At 42.8% G+C, this 18,573-nt stretch overlaps 1 protein-coding gene across 3 annotated transcripts in view; it reads right to left on the bottom strand.

Annotated features, from left to right (window-relative positions):
- Nucleotides 1-2,101: 2,101 nt before the first annotated feature.
- KIAA1456 (KIAA1456 ortholog) overlaps nucleotides 2,102-18,573 on the bottom strand; it is a 47,489-nt gene continuing 31,017 nt past the window's right edge. The window contains exons 4-7 of one of the 3 annotated variants that reach the window (XM_015565191.1): nucleotides 14,513-14,686; nucleotides 10,273-11,653; nucleotides 6,289-6,341; nucleotides 2,102-2,332 (exon numbers count right to left, since the gene is read on the bottom strand). In XM_015565191.1, coding sequence (XP_015420677.1) covers nucleotides 10,620-11,653; nucleotides 14,513-14,686 — 1,208 coding nt within the window. In that variant the 3' untranslated portion in view covers nucleotides 2,102-2,332; nucleotides 6,289-6,341; nucleotides 10,273-10,619. Of the gene's footprint in view, nucleotides 2,333-6,288; nucleotides 6,342-10,272; nucleotides 11,654-14,512; nucleotides 14,687-18,573 lie in introns of those variants that run through there. The other 2 variants (XM_015565204.1, XM_015565199.1) reach the window with 2 other exon arrangements.

Here is an 18,573-nt window from a genome sequence, read left to right as displayed (position 1 = left end):
TGGAAGGGAGGGAGGGGAGTGAGTGAAAGAGAGCGAGAGAGAGAGAGAGAGAGAGAGAGAGAGAGAGAGAGAGAGAGAGATGAGAGATGAGAGAAGCACTTAAGCTGACAGTTTACTTCTGATTCCAGCCATCAAGAACACTGAAAAATCTGATAAGCAACCCTAGCTTGTTTGGCTCAGTGTGTAGAGCATCTGCCTGCGGACTGAAGGGCCCCTGGTTCAGCTCAATCCCCAGTGGGGGGCGTGCAGGAGGCAGCCAATCAATGCTTCACTCTCATCATTGATATTTCTTTCTCTCCCTCTCCAAAATCAATAAAATTTTTTTTTAAAAAAATCAGTTAACCAGATAGCTTTTAAGCTGAATCAGTGCATAGATATTTCAAAAAATGGAAGATGAACACAAGGATGGAAGACTTAAAAATGACGAGTGAAGTTTTTAAACAGATTTCTGCTGAGTACACAGCAAGCGGCTGAGGTTTCATTGATTCTTTCTGAAAGACGGGCACTGCATCTATTTCGTTTGTTGTCAGCACTGTTCATCTCTGTCTCCCAAGCAGCCACCGTGAGGGGCAGACTGAGCCTGGGGAGACACTGGAGCTTCCTCCGTCCCAGGGAGTGGGTGGGAGGTGGGCAAGGTGGCACCAGGCCAGGCTCTGTCTGTGCTGGAAGGCAGCCTCCAGCCCCGCGGAGCTGTGCAGAGCCCATACCACGCCCGCCTTGCTTCCCGCCCCAGCGCTCACACTGAGCTGGCCGCCTGCAGACGGAGGTCAGCACAGAGAGCAGGTGGGCTTGCATCCCAAGAACTTAAAGCAATGACGCTGTTTGAATATTACAACCATGTTTTCACACACCTCCACTTTCAGAGAGTCAAATACGTCTTTATTAATCTTAAAAGATTTTAAAAGTCAGTAATATCCCTTTATTAACCAACTAGGGGCCCGATGCACGAAGATTTGTGCAAGGATAGGCCTTCCTTCCCCTGGCTGCCGGCACCGGCTTCCCTCCGGCACCCGGGACCCGGGCCTTCACTCTGGCTGCCGCCTCCTGCCTTCGCTTCGGGCTGGAGCCGCCTCCCACCCGCTCCGGCCAGCTCTGTGGCCGCTGCCCAGAGGCTGGCCCTCAGTGGGCGGCCAGGGCTTGCGGGAGGATTGGCTTCCTTTGTCACTAGGGCGCTGGGGCGACGAAGGAAGCCAAGTGTCCCGCCTGAAGGAAGCCAAGCATCCCACCCGTTCCAGCTGGCTCCGTGGCTCCGGCCAGCACTGCCATTTTGTGGCTATGGGCGCTGCCATCTTTGTTGCAAAGTGATGGTTAATTTGCATATTACCCTTTTATTAGTATAGATCAGTGATGGCGGACCTTTTGAACTCAGCGTGTCAGCATTTTGAAAAACCCTAACTTAACTCTGGTGCCGTGTCACATGTAGAAATTTTTTGATATTTGCAACCATAGTAAAACAAAGACTTATATTTTTGATATTTATTTTATATATTTAAATGCCATTTAACAAAGAAAAATCAACCAAAAAATGAGTTCACGTGTCACCTCTGACACGCGTGTCATAGGTTCGCCATCACTGGTATAGATTAAAGACACTCTATTATTGAACAGTTGGTCTGATTTCCTTTAGACAAAGATAACAGAATTCAAACAAGAATTGGCCCAGCTCTATGGAAGGATAGAGAGGGGGCTGAACGGATAGAGGAGGGAGCCTGCTTGCCACACTCCGCGTGGAGCCGAAAGGCAAACCTGCTCATGCAGGGAGGTCTGTGAAGAGTGCGCCTACACAGAACTGCAATAACTAATGCGTTTCATAAGCATACACATGACACCATTTTTATAATCCTTATTACAAAAGATCCTAATGTCACTGTTGATGCAAATACAATATCTTCAAATTGTCACAATAAAGATATTGTACGTCAATGTGTGCTTTTGAAACTATGGTTAAGCTTCTGGGAAAAGCTCAAGTAACTGTACATTGTAGAAAAAAAGATGTTTTGTATTTTTGATACAAATACATGTCAATACCAGAAGAGGCACAACAACATTGAACAATTATCTTTGAATTTCTCTAAAAGGACAAAAAATCAATTCAACGAAATACATTTCTATGGTAATGGCTAATTTAATGTTTTGGCAAGTACATAAGGGGGCTGCTTTTTCTTGGTCAGTAATGACAGCCAACACTAGACGTCTAGGAATATGGGCATTTACATCATACATATTGAAGAGAACATCTACAGAAAATGAGACAGTTTTCACATCCATGTTCAAAGTGTCTCAGAAATTCCGCTGGGGTCCATTTTAGTGAGACGTAAGTAGTGCCAGGGTTCTGTGTAAATAAACAGTAGAACAGTCCTTTGCTAATGCATTACATATGCAAATAAAAAATCTAATGGAAGTGGTACGATTAGCTCACTAGAGAAATGCCTGTCACTCAAAGAAATTTCCTGCTAAGCGACCATAAATATTAATATAACTTCTTCAGGGAATTCAACATTCAACACTGGCTACAGATGAACTGCTGTGACCCACTGCTTTTTCTCTTCGGAGGTAACAACCAGAGCAAAAGAAATGTTCTATGTAGAAAAAATATATTGTTTTGTATGGATCCTTTAAAAACTAATTTGGTTTGGAAATTTATTTTTCCCAGCTCTAGTTGAAGACAATATTATATATATATCCTATCTAATCAAAGAGAAACATGGTAATTGGCGTACGACTGCTACCCTTCCCATTGGCTAATCAGGGAGATATGCAAATTAATTGCCAGCCAAGATGGCGGCCAGGCCGGCAGCCAGGCAGCTTGAAACTAACATGAGGCTTGCTTGCTTCAGTGATGGAGGACTCCAAGGTTCCCCGCCTGCTGCTGCTGGCCTCTGAGCCTGCAGTTTGAAACATTTTAACAAATATAGAAGCTAAAAAACAACCCAGAAACCAGCTTTCAGCGAGCTGGGATCTCAGAGCTGGAGTCAGAGCTGGAGTTATACATTGTTTTGATTATAGAACTGAAACAAACCAGATACCTACTTTCAGCAGCGGAGGCCTAAGAGCTGGAGCCTCAGAGCTAAAGGTGGCCCAGAATTTTTTAAAAAAGGAAAAAAAGGAGTGGTTGGGAGCTTCTGTCACCCGCCAGCCTGAAAACAGCCCTCAGACCCTCACCCAGACTGGCCAGGCACCCCAGTTGGGACCCCCACCCTGAAGGGTATGTGACCAGCTGCAAACAGCCATCATCCCCTCAACCCTTTTATAGTTTTATTTTAGACTGTCTCAATTGATAGCCTCTTTTTGTTGGTGAGCTCATGTTTAGCAAGGAGCTCATGTATTGTCTGTGAGAGTTCAGTGTGCGTGGTTTGTGAGCATCTCTAAAGAGTGCTTGTCATTAACCAATGTCACCACAATACATTTAATTTAAAATAAAAAGAGTGTTTGTGATTGTTTATGCCACAGTCCCAGGGTTTTCACTGAGTTGGCACCCATTTTATGTTCATTTCTCAGCTTGGAGTCATATGAGTGTTATGGACTGAATGTTTTTGTCCCCAAAAATTCACACATTGAAATCCTAACACCACCCCAGAGTGATGGTATTTGGAGGTGGGGCCTTTTGGAAGTAGTTAAATTATGAGGTTGGGGCCCTCATAATCATGCCTTTATAAAAGAGGCACCAGAGCGTTCTTTCTCACTCTTCATGACATGAGGACTCAGCGAGATGCCTGTCTGTGAACCATTATATATTCCAGAGCCTCGGGAATTGTTTCTCCTTAGAATATGGAAGATATTTAGCAACTACATTGAAGTAAATCTTGAAAAACACCAACAAAGGGTGCAAAACCCTTTAATATTAAATGTTAATAAGTGGTATCACTTCCTAGAATGGTAATGAAATATATCAAGCCTGAAGATAGAGACTCCAAAGGATGTCTGAGTGGAACTTTTTGAAGTATCTCAGATCATTTCAGAATTTTCTTTAAAAGAAAACATTTTTAAATTGATTTCATAGAGGAAGGAAGGGGAGAGAGAGCTAGAAACATCAGTGATGAGAATCATTGAGCGGCTGCCTCCTGCATGCCCCCTACTAGTGGTCAAGCCTGCAGCCTGACTGAAAATTCAACTGAGACCTCCTGGTTCATAGGTCAACACTCAATCATTGAGCCATGCTGGCTGGGCAAGGGATCCTATTTGACAATTGATCCTCACTAGTAGTCCATTGGATTGGTCATCTATAATAAAAGGGCAATATGCTAATTAGACGTGACGTCCTTCCAGATGAAGCCAGGACTGGGGGGAAGCCGGGGCTGGCAGCCGGGGGAAGGAAGGCCTACTCCTGCATGAATTTGCATGCATCGCATCGGATCTCAAGTATGGATTATGTTATACCCACCCAGATAGAGCGATTATTTGTGTGTGATCCATGGGAAAGACCCACACCTAGAGGGGACAGCAGGGGTGAAAAGTGAAATGATGCACATCCCTGCGAATGCATCACGCACTGTGGGCCTGTGGGGAACCCCAACTAGGACAATTCACAGTATTTTCTCTTCGATTAGCTTTCTTAGGCTTCTGTGCTTGTGTTGTTCATGCCATGCCTAGTGCCCTCTATGTGCCCTAGTGCCTATTGTAATTCTTGGTTGGTGAGAGTTCTTTTAAAAAGACTCTCACTCCAGTTCTGTAGATAATTGAGGTGGCAAATATGGAGTCCATAACATCAAACTAGGAACTGAAATGTTGAGTTAAGGCTGGGATGAGCGGAGCCAAGCCTTCTGGTTTGGGGTCTGCCGGTGTTTCTGTCCTTCCCTTCCACTCCCATGGTTTCTCCATCTGCTGGATGGGTGTCTGACAACACTTATCTCATATGACCTTTGAATTGATGGAAGGAAGCCTGCTTCCTGCCTGTTCCTTTGGAGAAGGACTGCAATGGTGGTAGTTGGAATCCAAGTTTATATCTAGGGGACGTGATAATTAGTTGTCATTATGCAATTTCTAATGAATGCATTGTTTAAAACAGCAGATTGCAGGCTAGGAAAAAAAATGGGTGCAATTGCAGGAGATGAGGCTGAAAATAATTTAGAGTCAACTTACGAATGACCTCCTAAGGAGTGCGTGTGTTATTCTATAAGACACATTATTTCCTGAGATGCATTCCACAGAATGCTTGCACTAGAGGATGTTAATATGCCTGGGGCAACCAAGTTTATATCTAGGGGACGTGATAATTAGTTGTCATTATGCAATTTCTAATGAATGCATTGTTTAAAACAGCAGATTGCAGGCTAGGAAAAAAAATGGGTGCAATTGCAGGAGATGAGGCTGAAAATAATTTAGAGTCAACTTACGAATGACCTCCTAAGGAGTGCGTGTGTTATTCTATAAGACACATTATTTTCTGAGATGCATTCCACAGAATGCTTGAGGATGTTAATATGCCTGGGGCAGGCTCAGTAAATTGTTTACTTCAGGGTAGGCCTTAAATATGCCAATATACATTGTGATTTCCCAAGAGTATTTTGTGTATTGTTTTTTTCTCAAACTAAACAATGTAACTTGGTAGTAGGTACACAATGAATATACCTTTCAGTTCATTCTAATATTCTGTGTACACACAACATGTCTGATATTCAAAGCCATATAACCCATGTACCTGGGAACTTGCAGGGTTTAGTAAACAAGTGGAATGAATGAAATATCTGAATAGCCCTCCAATCACTCACTTATAAAATGGGAAAACACACAAAAAATAAAATAAAATGGGAAAACAGTAATACAATTTTCATTTAAAAGTGGAGTTAAAAAGAATGTTTTTATTGATTTTAGAGAGAAACATCAATCAGCTGCCTCCTGCATGCCCCAGCACTGGGGATCAAGCCTGCAACCCGGGCATGTGCCCTGACCAGGAATGGAACTGGCGACCTCTCTGAGCACGGGATGAGGCTCAACCACCCGAGCTACACCGGCCAGGATGGTAATACCATTTTTAAAAGATTGAAGAGTTGGAGAGATGTGATCACACAACATTTTGTGAACAGGACTATTTTTTCTCAATTGAAATCAAATTGAAACAGACTCGAAAAATGAAGAAAAAAACAATAAAAGATGGGCAAAAATATGTAAGGAACAGCGATGAAATTATTGTTTAGGTATGTAATCTTTGCTTAACCTTGAAGGGCTCTTAAAATCTGTCCAATACTGTGACTGGGTGTACATAGTGTTGTGGTTGAGAGGACTGGATGGGAGTCAGACTGCCAGGGGCTGAAGCTCAGCCCTGCCCCTCACTAGCTGTGTGATACTTACTATGGGTGTGACTGTGATGCTGAGCAATTTCTTTCTGTCTCAGTTTTCCTCATCTGTAAAATGGGAACAATAAATATGCTTATTTTAGAGGGCTATGGTTAGGATTACAGAAAAAATAAATGTTAGATATTAAGAAAAGTTAGCTGTTATCAATATATTTCAAATTTTCTACATAGTAGGAGACAAAAGCTCTGGCCTGCCCTAATCTGTTCTTCTTAGACTGTAGCTGCTTGGCCAGTGTTTCCACTCCACCCTCTCCCTCCTAAAGTGGTTGTGCACAGCTCACTTTTAAGCTGCCCCACCAAGTTTAACAACTACTGGATTAGACACTCTGTCCTCCTTCAAACCTATTTATTTTTACTTAAAAAGTCCACCAATGCTTATGCCTTGTGTGGCCATTAATATACAAGTTCATTGATGTTTCTAGCTCAGGGGTGGGCAAACTTTTTGACTCCAGGGCCACAATGGGTTCTTAAACTGGACCGGAGGGCCAGAACAAAAGCATGGATGGAGTGTTTGTGTGAACTAATATAAATTCAAAGTAAACATCATTACATAAAAGGGTACGTTCTTTTTTTTCAATAGTTTTATTCATTTCAAACGGGCCGGATCCGGCCAGCGGGCCGTAGTTTGCCCACGGCTGTTCTAGCTGATTTACAGTTGGGTTAGTCTTCTCTGGATTACGTCTAATTTTTGGCCATTCAGTTGACGCTCAGTTAAAATGCAGGGAATTCTTGACATTTAGCATTTGTGAGGACACAGGAAGGCAAACTAGAGACCAGAATTACACAGCATCCTGCATAAGAATGAATGAGGAGACAGGAGGACCAACATGATGCTCCAAGATATGTTAGATGGTCTGCTAGTTACTACGATAGGCTGGTGTCATTTCATCACTGCAGTGACAATTTAAAAATAATCTGAAAAGGCCTCTCACATGGTTCCCACAGAACGTTATTTTGATTGCATCCTCTGTCTCTGTGAATGCGGTTTTCCCAAATCATTTGACTGTTTATATGGAATTCTGCAAATAAGCCAGTGAGGCAGCAATAAGCCAGCAAAGGTTTTTAGAAACATCCCCAATAATCCCTCTACTTCTGATTGGGGGACTCTGCAGTGATGCCGGCAAGTAAAAGAGAAGGAGTGGGATACTGTTGGGCCAGTATTAATAATGGAGTCTGAGCTTTTAAATCATTTCAGATAGAGCAGCAAAATCTATAATCAAGCAAGTTAAGGCAGACTGAACACTCACAAATAACCTGTGAGTGTTTAAGCTCACTTATGACTTGTATTTCCTTTGGAGGACATTTTTTTTAAAAAAATATATTTTATTGATTTTTTACAGAGAGGAAGGGAGAGGGATAGAGAGTTAGAAACATCAATGAGAGAGAAACACCGACCAGCTGCCTCCTGCACCCCTCCCACTGGGGATGTGCCCGCAACCAAGGCACGTACCCTTGACTGGAATCGAACCTGGGACCCCTCAGTCCGCAGGCAGACGCTCTATCCACTGAGCCAAACCGGTTTGGCTGGAGGACAATTTTAAAGATGAGCAAGACTTTGAACTGATCAAGATACTTACATTAGGCTCTTCATACACATCCACACACACTCCACACATACAAATACACACCACACACACATCTACACATACCACACACACATATATATATGTAATATATATATATATATATCTCATAGGATATATATGGATATATATCCAAAGGTAAAAGTTAGATTTAAGAATGCTTTTCACATGAATATACCAAAGATACATCAGTCCGCAGGCAGACGCTTATTTGCATACAAATAAGGTCGGGATGCATAGAATTCTGTGCTCAGCAGACGAAGAGTAAAAGATTGCTGTTATTAACGGTTTTTCATTTACAGCCCTGTCAAAATTAAGTGAAAATATGAATTTATCAAAAACCATTCTAAAGAATCATTTCTACAAAGTGTGTGTGTGTGTGTGTGTGTGTGTGTGTGTGTAGGAGGCTGCTCAGACAGGTTAGCTCAAAGCTTTTTGGAGTAGTCTAATGAACTGAGTTTTATGTAAGTGGCAGGCTACCACCAGAAAGACTTCCGACTGATTTCTCACAGCAGGACTGGGATTAAAAATACATCTAACAACAGGCTTCAAAGAGAGGAAAAATCCACTCGCAATAAAAAGGCCATCAAGCTTTAATTGTGAGAACTTCTCTGATTCCGAGAATCTCGTCTTTCTACCAATAAAGCCACTTATACTCATGGTTTAATGTCCTAATTTAAGAAATGGACAACACTGCCTGGCTGGCATGGTTCAGTGGTAGAGTATCGACCTATGAACCAGGAGGTCATGGTTTGATTCCCAGTCAGGGCACATGCCTGGGTTTTGGGCTCGATCCCCAGTGTAGGATGTGCAGGAAGCAGCCAATCAATGATTCTCTCTCATCACTGATGTTTCTCTCTCTCTCCCTCTCCCTTCCTCTCTGAAATCAATAAAAATGTATTTTAAAAAGAGAAATGGATGGCACTAAATTAATTTCTAATTTATATCCCACTTCTCTGCCTGTTTTCATTGTCTCGCTAATGCAAACTGCACTGAACAATACAAACCATGTCTCATTTCTACCACACAACCTCACCAACCAGAAAGGTGGTGATGCAGTCTTATTTTAAAGACAAATGAGTTATAAGCATTGGTAATGTTCAGCTAAGCATTAAAAATCGTTCTTTAAGTTTCTTTGAAAGTAGCATTAAGTCAGAGCACAATCACTGAAGGAAAAAAGAAACAAATGAAATCCTTTACTGTTTCAGTTAATTTTAGTGGAAAATAGAACAAGAATCGGATTTTCATTCGGGATTACAATGGTCCATAAAGTATACAGGCTCTTTGTCGAATGTCAATTCTCTCCTCATTGAGGAAATATCTGAGGCTGTATTCCTGGGTCAATTTATTTCTGCTTTTTTTAGATCTTAGTCCCGTCCTAGTTATATCTACGTTTCAGGATCCATGACATGAATTTAAACAGGCCCGTGGTTAAATCTAAACACAGGCAGTGACCACACAACGCCCAATCTACGGGCTTGTCTGTAAAGTGGCAGGAATTCAACCTTTAATGAATAGGACTTGATTCTGCCTAAATGCCTACTATCACAAACAAAATGGTCACTTTCAAAAGGATAAATACCCGAGTGTTATTTTCAAAAGTTCAACACCTGATCTCCCACCAATGCCAAATATCTTACCCCTTAACAGTCTTTTGTACTGAGAATCAAAAGAGAGCTTCACCCAGATCCTCATTTCTTAAATATCCGTTCAGTCCAAAGATCATCATTCCAGATCAGTGGTTCTCAACATGGGCCACACGCCCCACAGGGGGGCAATTTGAGAATGAGTTATTAACAGTGAATTTTTTTGCATTTCTTATGGTTCTAGGGGCCTCATATACAGTCTATAAATACATATTGTTCATGGCCTTTTAGGCTTCCTCCGTGTGAATAGGAGTTCACTTTTTGAATAATAAGAATTATATGTCACAGGGGGGCCTCAGGATTTTAGAGATGCTTAGGTGGGAACCACTGTTGTAGGTGAAAACTCCTCCTTGGTCAATCTTGGTCTTATCAGAACTGGATATTCCTGGTCTATTAAGGTCAGAAAAATACCAACTACAAACACCCACAGACACTCTGTGCTAACAGTGCCTTTAAAAACTTCTGAGTGACACTGATAACCTTGTTATCTACTTAGCTTGAATCGAGATTGCTTATCGTTGTGAAAAGTCCGGTAACACTTCTTTTCTCGCTCTCCTGTTTCTCACCTTTCTGAAGACTTTATGTCGAAGCAAGGCCTTGGCAACAAAATAATTTATCACCAGGTTCAATTTCCATCTGTGCAATGGAACAGGTTTACCTGTTATCTGGCACACAGAACTAAAATATAATCTGAGAAACAGAATTACCCCCTAACTTTATAAAAATGCCGTTTTTAGAAGGTATACTTACAAACGGGATCTTTTAAAATCAGTTTATAAGACTGAAAAACTATACACATGTAGTCTCATAATAATTTCATCTTCCAGGGGGAAAACCCCCAAACTGTACTGAAGCTCACGGCACGCTGCCTCTTCAGATCTCTTCCATCATTTAACCACAAACACCCTTCGCCAAATGCTTCAGATGCCCGGCTCTGTGTTTACGCAAAGATTCAAAAGATGGCCTCCACAGTCTCTACAGACCAGAGCATGCATGGGTCAAAAAATAATGGAAGTGGATGCAAAGTCAGGTCGCCATCCCAACGCCGGGGACAGGAGCGTGGCGCATCTCCGGAGGGGCTGTCTGAGATGAGCCAGTCAACCACAGGTCTCCTTTTTCTCGGCGATGATGCACCAGTTGCCATGGTCGTTCCCAGAGCTCAGGATATGGAGCTCTGACACGTTTTCCCTCAGCAGGCCACAGAGCTCGCCTTCGCGAAACACGTGGTAGTAGCGCATAAAGGCCCTGGAGTCCCAAACGTCGGGCTGCTGTCCTTCCACAGGAATTGTGTCATCTGGGATGGAATCTGTGGAGTCAACCGTAGAGACCCTCCTCAGTGCTCTACGAGCAGAAGGCTTCCCTTCTCCTAAGGCACCCGCCGCCGCACACTCCTCCTGGGTGTGGGTGCTGCCCAGACAATCCCCACCGCCACTCCTCCCGGTTTCTCCTTGACGGTCTCCACGGAGATGTTTCCCGGTGGCTGGTGCTCTCAGCCACTCCAAATGCTTCTGAGAACTTTCCACAAACACGTCCTCATCTGAACTTGGCTCTCTTGTTGAAAACGGCTCTTGGGGATCCCTGTCTACACTGGAGTGTCTGGAAGGCTGGATGGAGATAGTGCTGGTGGCCCAACCCTCTGTGTTTTTCAAGGGTCTCACTCTTTCAATTTGCTTCCTCAGACCTGACTCATCCAAAGATCTGGAGCAAAACCAGGAGCGAAAAGATTTCCCTAACGTGTTGTAGAACCCATTTCCTCCCCCAGCTTCCTTCGAAATGTTTGCACAGCAAGTCCTGGCCCTGACGGGTTCATCGTCCACGCTGTGGGACCGTTTGGAGTCCCGTCGCTCCTTAAAACAAACAGAGCAGCTACACACGGAGCAAGGAGGGTGGTAGGGGTGGCTTCTCTCCAGATGTCCACACTGCTTCTTTCTCCCGGGTTGGCTGGATTCGGACAGGAGCCGGGAGCATAGGGCCCTGTTCCACGGAACCAGCACGTCTTGCTTCTCAAAGTGCCGGTTCTTTTGCTCCATGGCCCAGACATAAATCATGAGCTGGCCTCCGGGAACCAAGACGCGGGCCATTTCCTTTATTGCTCGGATTCTTCTTTGTTTTGTAGAGAAATGATGTATGACTGAAAAAAGAGGAAACTCGATCTCAGCGTGTATGTACATACATAAGCCTACACATGTATGTATTAGTATTTTCCATGTCACAGGGATGCAATTTTGACATGTGGTAAGATCTCCGTATTTCCTACAGGGCAGGATGTGTGGTAGAAATAGCAGAGACATGGCTTTGGGAGAGACATAATTGCTAGCGTCGACTCCTGTAATTAGTAGACAACTGATCTTGGGAAAATATTTAACTTATATGGGTGTTAAGTCTCTTCATCTATGACACTGCGAATGAATAATGTGTAAAATCTCTTCCAGTTCCCAAATCCTGTGAATTGTGTTAACTAGAGGGTGGACAATGTGAATTGATGAAATCTGCAAGGAAGCACTAAGTTAGGTAAGTGCTACCAGTGGAATTCTATGAAGTAATTCATTACTTTAATGAATGATTGGTACTTCTAAAGCTCTGAAGGACTAATACCACTAATCAGTGTTAATAAATCAAATAGGAGTGGAGAAAAAATGCTAAAGATGTTTTTATACTTAGATAATGCAAAGATAGCCAGTCAAGCTCAAGTCCAAATGATTGCTTATCATTTTTAAGAATGTTAATGTAATATAAAATGGTTGAATATATTTTTTTAAAAAGTTAACTTCTAGGTCAGCTGTGGGCAAACTACGGCCTGCGGGCCAGATCCGGCCCGTTTGAAATGAATAAAACTATTGAAAAAAAAGACCGTATCCTTTTATGTAATGATGTTTACTTTGAATTTATATTAGTTCACACAAACACTCCATCCATGCTTTTGTTCCGGCCCTCGAGTCAAAAAGTTTGCCCACCCCTGTTCTAGGTCATCTTTTTTACTTTCAATCCCTGCAAAGTTAAAGTGAGAGTCGAGTAGGACTGCCTTTATATCATCATAAACATGTTATTAGGCGACATTTTATAAAAAACATATAGCCCTAATCGGTTTGGCTCAGTGGATAGAGCACTGGCCTGAGGACTCAAGGGTCCCAGGTTCGATTCTGGTCAAGGGCATGTACCTTGGTTGTGGGCACATCCCCAGTGGGGAGTGTGCAGGAGGCAGCTGATCGATGTTTCTCTCTCATCGATGTTTCTAACTCTCTATCCCTCTCCCTTCCTCTCTGTAAAAAATCAATAAAATATATTTAAAACAAACAAACAAACAAAAACATGTAGCGCCTGGCCGGTGTGGCTCAGTTGGGTGTCCTCCTGTGCACTGAAAGGTGGCCGGTTCCATCATGGTCAGGGCACAGGCTGTGTTTCCACTTAAGGGAACACTTCTCACCAGAGGAGGACAGCCAGTACTCCCCACTTCCTCTGGGACAAGGCACGGAATTCAACTGGAAGCAGAGAAGGACCTGACCCTGTGCACACAGAGCCTTTCCCCAAAGCAGGAAAGCAGGTCAACAGCCCACACCCACCACAGGGGCTCAGCAGCCTGGCCTGGATGTAGGTGGCCGTGCAGACCCTAACACTAATGTAAGCTAGCGAAGAGCAAGGAATCCTCCTCTCTGACCTCTCTCAGATTCTAGGTCTTTACAAATGTCCCCATTTGGAACTTAACAGTTTCAACTGCAAAGAAGGAGGACTATTACACAGCAGGTTTCCATGGCAACCATCTCCTGCTGGTCCTAACTAGTTCCAAGGTTACGGCATCCAGGCCTCAATATACAAAGATACAGTCCCCATCTAATGTTGAATAAATCCACTTCTCATCTTCTTCAGGAGAGAGCAAACCATTTTATGCTGAGTTTTTATCTGGTCAGGCAATTTTATATAGGTTCCCTTTGCTTTAATAAAGCTTAGTATATTCAAATAGATTAATTTTTAAATTGTTTTGGAGCAAATAGTTTGCTTTGCCAAAGAAGTTGCCACGAGATCAGCAAGGGCACCAAGCATATTTAAATATGACTAACCTACCAGGTTTCAGGACTATGTGTTTTGAGTAAAATGAGCCTGTGTAAATTTCAGGCAAGGATTTTTGCCGTGTCTTGTTTTTTTTTTTTAAGTTGTGGCATGTGTATTTATGGGCACACTTGCTGGGAGGATATGAGAAACATACTCCCTAGATTTATGAGCAATCTCTGGCAGTTTGAGCCGAGTGGTATTATAAAAACAACGCAATCTGGGACCAGGTGGGGCTGTCTTCCCCCGGGACTTGCCTACCAGCAAGTGGCAGATTGGATGACACATCCTTCCAGGTGGCATTCGTCCTACAATAGTCTGCTACTAAAGAGCACACTTACAGCCTAAAATAGGTCATATGACTTTGACATGTCCACCTCACGCTGGGAGATCTGGCTACGCTGCAATATAACAAAGTACTGTTCTCAATGAGTAAAATTCCTCTACTACTTCCTTACTCATAAGCAAAAGAAACTGGAATGAGTCATCAAAAAGAATAAAATAACAGTTTGAAAGTTTAACTAGTTAAAAAATAATTATAGGTCCCACCATAAGTACATTTGAGATTAGTCAAACAATTCAGTCAGTTGATATATTTTTAAAAATTAGATAAAATGAACGACATAGACCAGCGGTTCTCAACCTGTGGGTCGCGACCCCTTTGGTGGTCGAACGACCCTTTCACAGGGGTCGCCTAAGACCATCCTGCATATCAGATATTTACATTATGATTCCTAACAGTAGCAACATTACAGTTATGAAGTAGCAACGAAAATAACTTTATGGTTGGGTCACAACATGAGGAACTGTATTTAAAGGGCCAGAAGGTTGAGAGCCACTGACATAGACCCTTCCACAAAGAATGGAGGTTGGGTTGTAAGAATGGCCTCAACCGCGCAACATGATTCTCATGGCGAAGAGGGAGCGTGTAACCGGGCTGCCTTACCTCCTATGGAGATGATGGCGTCGAAGCCCTGATCCCTAAAGGGGAGGTTAAGGTTGTCACACACCATAACCTCACATCCCCTGCTCCGGGCAATCTCTACCAACGGCCCACAGTAGTCACAGCCCAGGCTATGTACCTGGCTATTCACTTTCAGGTACTTTCCAGTCCCACAACCTATAAGAGAAAAACTGTGTTACGTGCTTAAAGGAGAATGGAACAACGTCGGTCAGCTTGTCTCATAACAAGAACAGAAATAGCTTTATATTAACTAACTGACCCAGAATACAGCATGGTGTGAAGGTAAACACAGAAGCAAAAGCAAAGCCTTCAGACAGCTCCTACATATTTTCAGATAGAATAGAAGAGGGAAAGGGAATTGGTAAAACCTAAATAATACTTATTAAATATTTAGCGAGGTAATGTCCAGAGGGCGCAGCATGCTAGCACAGCTGTGAGCTGGCCCACGGAAGAAATGATTGGTCCCTAGCGTCCCAGGAACAGTGTCCAGTCCCTTTACAAAAGTTGCCTTCACATCCATATTTCATTATGTACAGATCCATATATTCTGGCCTTTATTCTCCTGCCATCTCTCTAGACAGACAGACTGCTTACTGGTTACATAAAACAAACTACTGCCCACAACTTTTAAATGGCTATAAAGAAAACAGGCTTTTCAAAATTTTAATTTGAATGAAAAAAAGATTTCAACAGTTTTTCATCCACCCTGTCGTCGGTGCTCGGTTTCACATGACTCAGTATACAACCTAAGAAAGAACTATTCTTTTCTTAAATAGACCATTTTTGACATTCACTTTCTGATGGCAGAGACCCAAGTCATTCAACATTTACACAGCCCAGAGATTTAGGTCAATCAGATCTCAGTGATATTACAGGGAAGAAGATGGCACCGTGAATGAATCACCACCCTGAAACAAAGCCTTCCAAATCTAGTACCTGGTATATTCTAGTACAGACACCTCATCTAATTCCTTTACAGAAATATTTAAAGATATCAGCAGAGCTGATGATATTTGTACCTTCTGGAATTACCTGTAGATTTTTGTCTCACATTTTTCTAAAATATAACCACTATTCAAAGATGATTAATTTGCAGCTTCTGAAATACTTTTTAAAAATATTATTTTTATTGATTTCAGAGAAGAAGGGAGAGGAAGAGAGAGATAGAAACATCAATAATAAGAGAGAATCATTGATCGGCTGCCACCTGCATGCCCCACTGAGGATCGAGCCTGCAACCCGGGCGTGTGGCCTGACCGTGAATGGATCTGTGACCTCCTGGTTCATAGATCAACGTTCAACCACTGAGCCATGCCGGCAGGGCTGTCACACTTTTTAAATAACTCCTCCTTGACAGTAGCTGTTCAAAATTACATGAGAGACCACAAGCATAATTAAGGTTTGCTAATGCCAGGTGAGACAGTGGAGGGCTTGTGAATAAGAAATAATATTTCCAATGTTATTATTTCCATGTAAATGGTTGAGGTCTTACAAATACCTCAGATCTCATGGCCACTGTTCCAAAGAATGCTTGTGAGAAAAAGTATCCAATATTTAAGTGCAATCATGGGGAAAATATAATCCTCAGAGTGTTTTAAAACTGAAATCCTGATTACAAAGATGATGGTCATGTTTTTTTTAAAGAATCTTGTTTTTTTTATTTTTTTTTATTGGCTCAGGGGCTACATTTAGAGAAATGAAAGGAAAATTACTTCAAAAATACTAATAAAAACAGATTTATAGATGGTTAGTGCTAGAAGGAAGTGTTCAGAGAGCATCTGGTAATAACAAGGAAACTGAAGTCTTTTACAAATCTCAGCATCTCCTAAAAACTTCCCAGCATGACTCATCCCAAATTCATTTCTAATGGTATTCATGTTTAAGGATAGCAGTGGAGATCCCAAATCTGATGCAGTTATCCATTTTCTAAGTGCACACACGGAGATGCTAGAGAGGGAAGGTTTTATCCTAATAAGGAAAGCCAGAACACAGCCACGCCTAGTTGCCCACTATTGTAAATGTGCAAGAAATAAATCAGAAGATCTGAGATGCTGCAGCAAGCACAGGTACACAACAACCAGGTCCTTTGCAAAGTCTCATTAAATACTGACCTTTCGTGGGATTGAAGAGGGACCAGAAAGTGTCTGCATGCTTCCATTTCCTCTACTTTGTATTCTGCACCACACACATTTTGTGCATTTCCGTATTTTGGTGGTGATTTCACTGTTTAAAATTCAGCATCATGCTGAAGTGCTGCCTACAGTTTCTAAGTGCAGGAAGGCTGAGACGGGCCTCATGGACAAAATACACTTTGTCCAGGCATCAGATATATAGTTGTTGCCCGTGAGTTCACTGTTAACAAATCTATACTAATAATAGAGGATTATGCAAATTGCCCAGGACACCATCACAGTAACAGTAACGATGGAACAGCAGGCTGCGTGGGGCGACCAGGCTGGCAGGGGGGTTAGTGAAGGACAACCAAACGACTGAACAACAGGCTGCATCGGCAACCAGGCCTGCAGGGGGCAGTTGGGGGTGACCAGGCCAGCAGGCAGAGGTGGTTAGGGGTGATCAGGCTGGCAAAGGGGACCGTTAGGGGTGATCAGGCAGGCAGGCAGGTGAGAAGTTAGGAGCCAGTGGTCCTGGATTGTGAGAGGGATGTCTGACTGCCGGTTTAGGCCCGATCCTGGTTTAGGATTCGGCCTAAGCCAGCAGTCAGACAGGGTCCCAGATTGGAGAGGGTGCAGGCTGGGCTAAGGGGACCTCTACTCCCCCGCCCCATGCACGATTTTTGTGCACCAGGCCTCTAGTCAATAATAAACAGAAACACACATGGAACTAGGTTGGGTATTGACGAGTTGACAAAAATGTGACCAGAGGTTCACAGGAACTGAATCCTGTGCTTCCCCTAAGGGTTATCATGCAGGATTCACTAATTCGGTGTCCTTGGCAACTTTATAGAACATAAATGCTGTGAAAAATGACAATCAATTGTATTTTTTAATGCTTTCTGACTTTTTAAAAAAAAATACCATACAGAGAAAGGTCTTTTGCCTCTGAGAGTATTTTTTATTTTATTTATTTTTAAAATCCTCAGCCGAGGATATTTTTTCATTGATTTTAGAGAGAGTGGAAGAGAGAGGGAAAAACAGAGAGAAATATTGATGTGAAAGAAACACACCGATTGGTTGCTTCCTGGTCTGGGGAGGAGCCTGCAACCGGAATTGAACCCAAGACCCTTTGGTCCACAGGCTGGCGCTCTAGCCACTAAGCCAAACCGGCTAGGGCTATTTTATCTTTTAAAATTATTCTTTTATTCTTTTTTATTTTATTATTTTAAAATAATGTAGTTGTTCCCTAGTCCTTTAATGTTTTCATTTTCTTATACTTCCATCGGTACTTCATTTGGAATTTCTGATGTAAGGTAGGAGAAAGAAAGTAGCATATGTGCATGCTGTGGTCCTAAAGCCACGTGTTGAATAGTTTCTTTTCCTACCAGCTGATTTTAAGATCCTGGTACTGTGCTTAGACTATGAATGGTAAGAGTTCCAAAGTCGAGAGCAGATTTTTGTGGCTGACCTGCTGTTTTCTCAACCTGCCAGCAGTATTGAAATAAACACTCATATAAGATTCAACCCTGCCTCTGCTGAATTGCTTCAAGTAGTGACAGGCAGCCTAGGCTTGAGCTGTAAACCAAGGTCCAGTGGAGTTTGGGATTCGGGTCTTTGAGTTCTTGACATCCTTCCAGTCAACACCACTGCAATTCTCAAGTTGGAGAACCGAAGATGGCGGCATAGGTTAACGCCGGAGATTGCTGCCTTGAACAACCAATTCAAATTACGCCTGAAACAGGGAGCAGACAACATCCAGAACCACAGGAGGGCTGGCTGAGTGGAAATTCTACAACTAGGAGTAACGAGAATATCATACCCAGACTCAGAGGAGGAGCAGTGCTGAAGTGAAATTCTCAGGTACGTGTGCGTGCGCGGAGCGGGCTGGCGGCGCGGAGGGCGCGGCTGTTGTTTACAATCGGGAGGGGG

This window comes from Myotis davidii, unplaced genomic scaffold (assembly GCF_000327345.1).
Source record: "Myotis davidii unplaced genomic scaffold, ASM32734v1 scaffold71, whole genome shotgun sequence".
Classification (NCBI taxonomy): Eukaryota; Metazoa; Chordata; class Mammalia; order Chiroptera; family Vespertilionidae; genus Myotis; species Myotis davidii.
The sequence above is the reverse complement of the archived record's forward strand: the minus strand, read 5'-3'. Positions and strand labels throughout refer to the sequence as shown.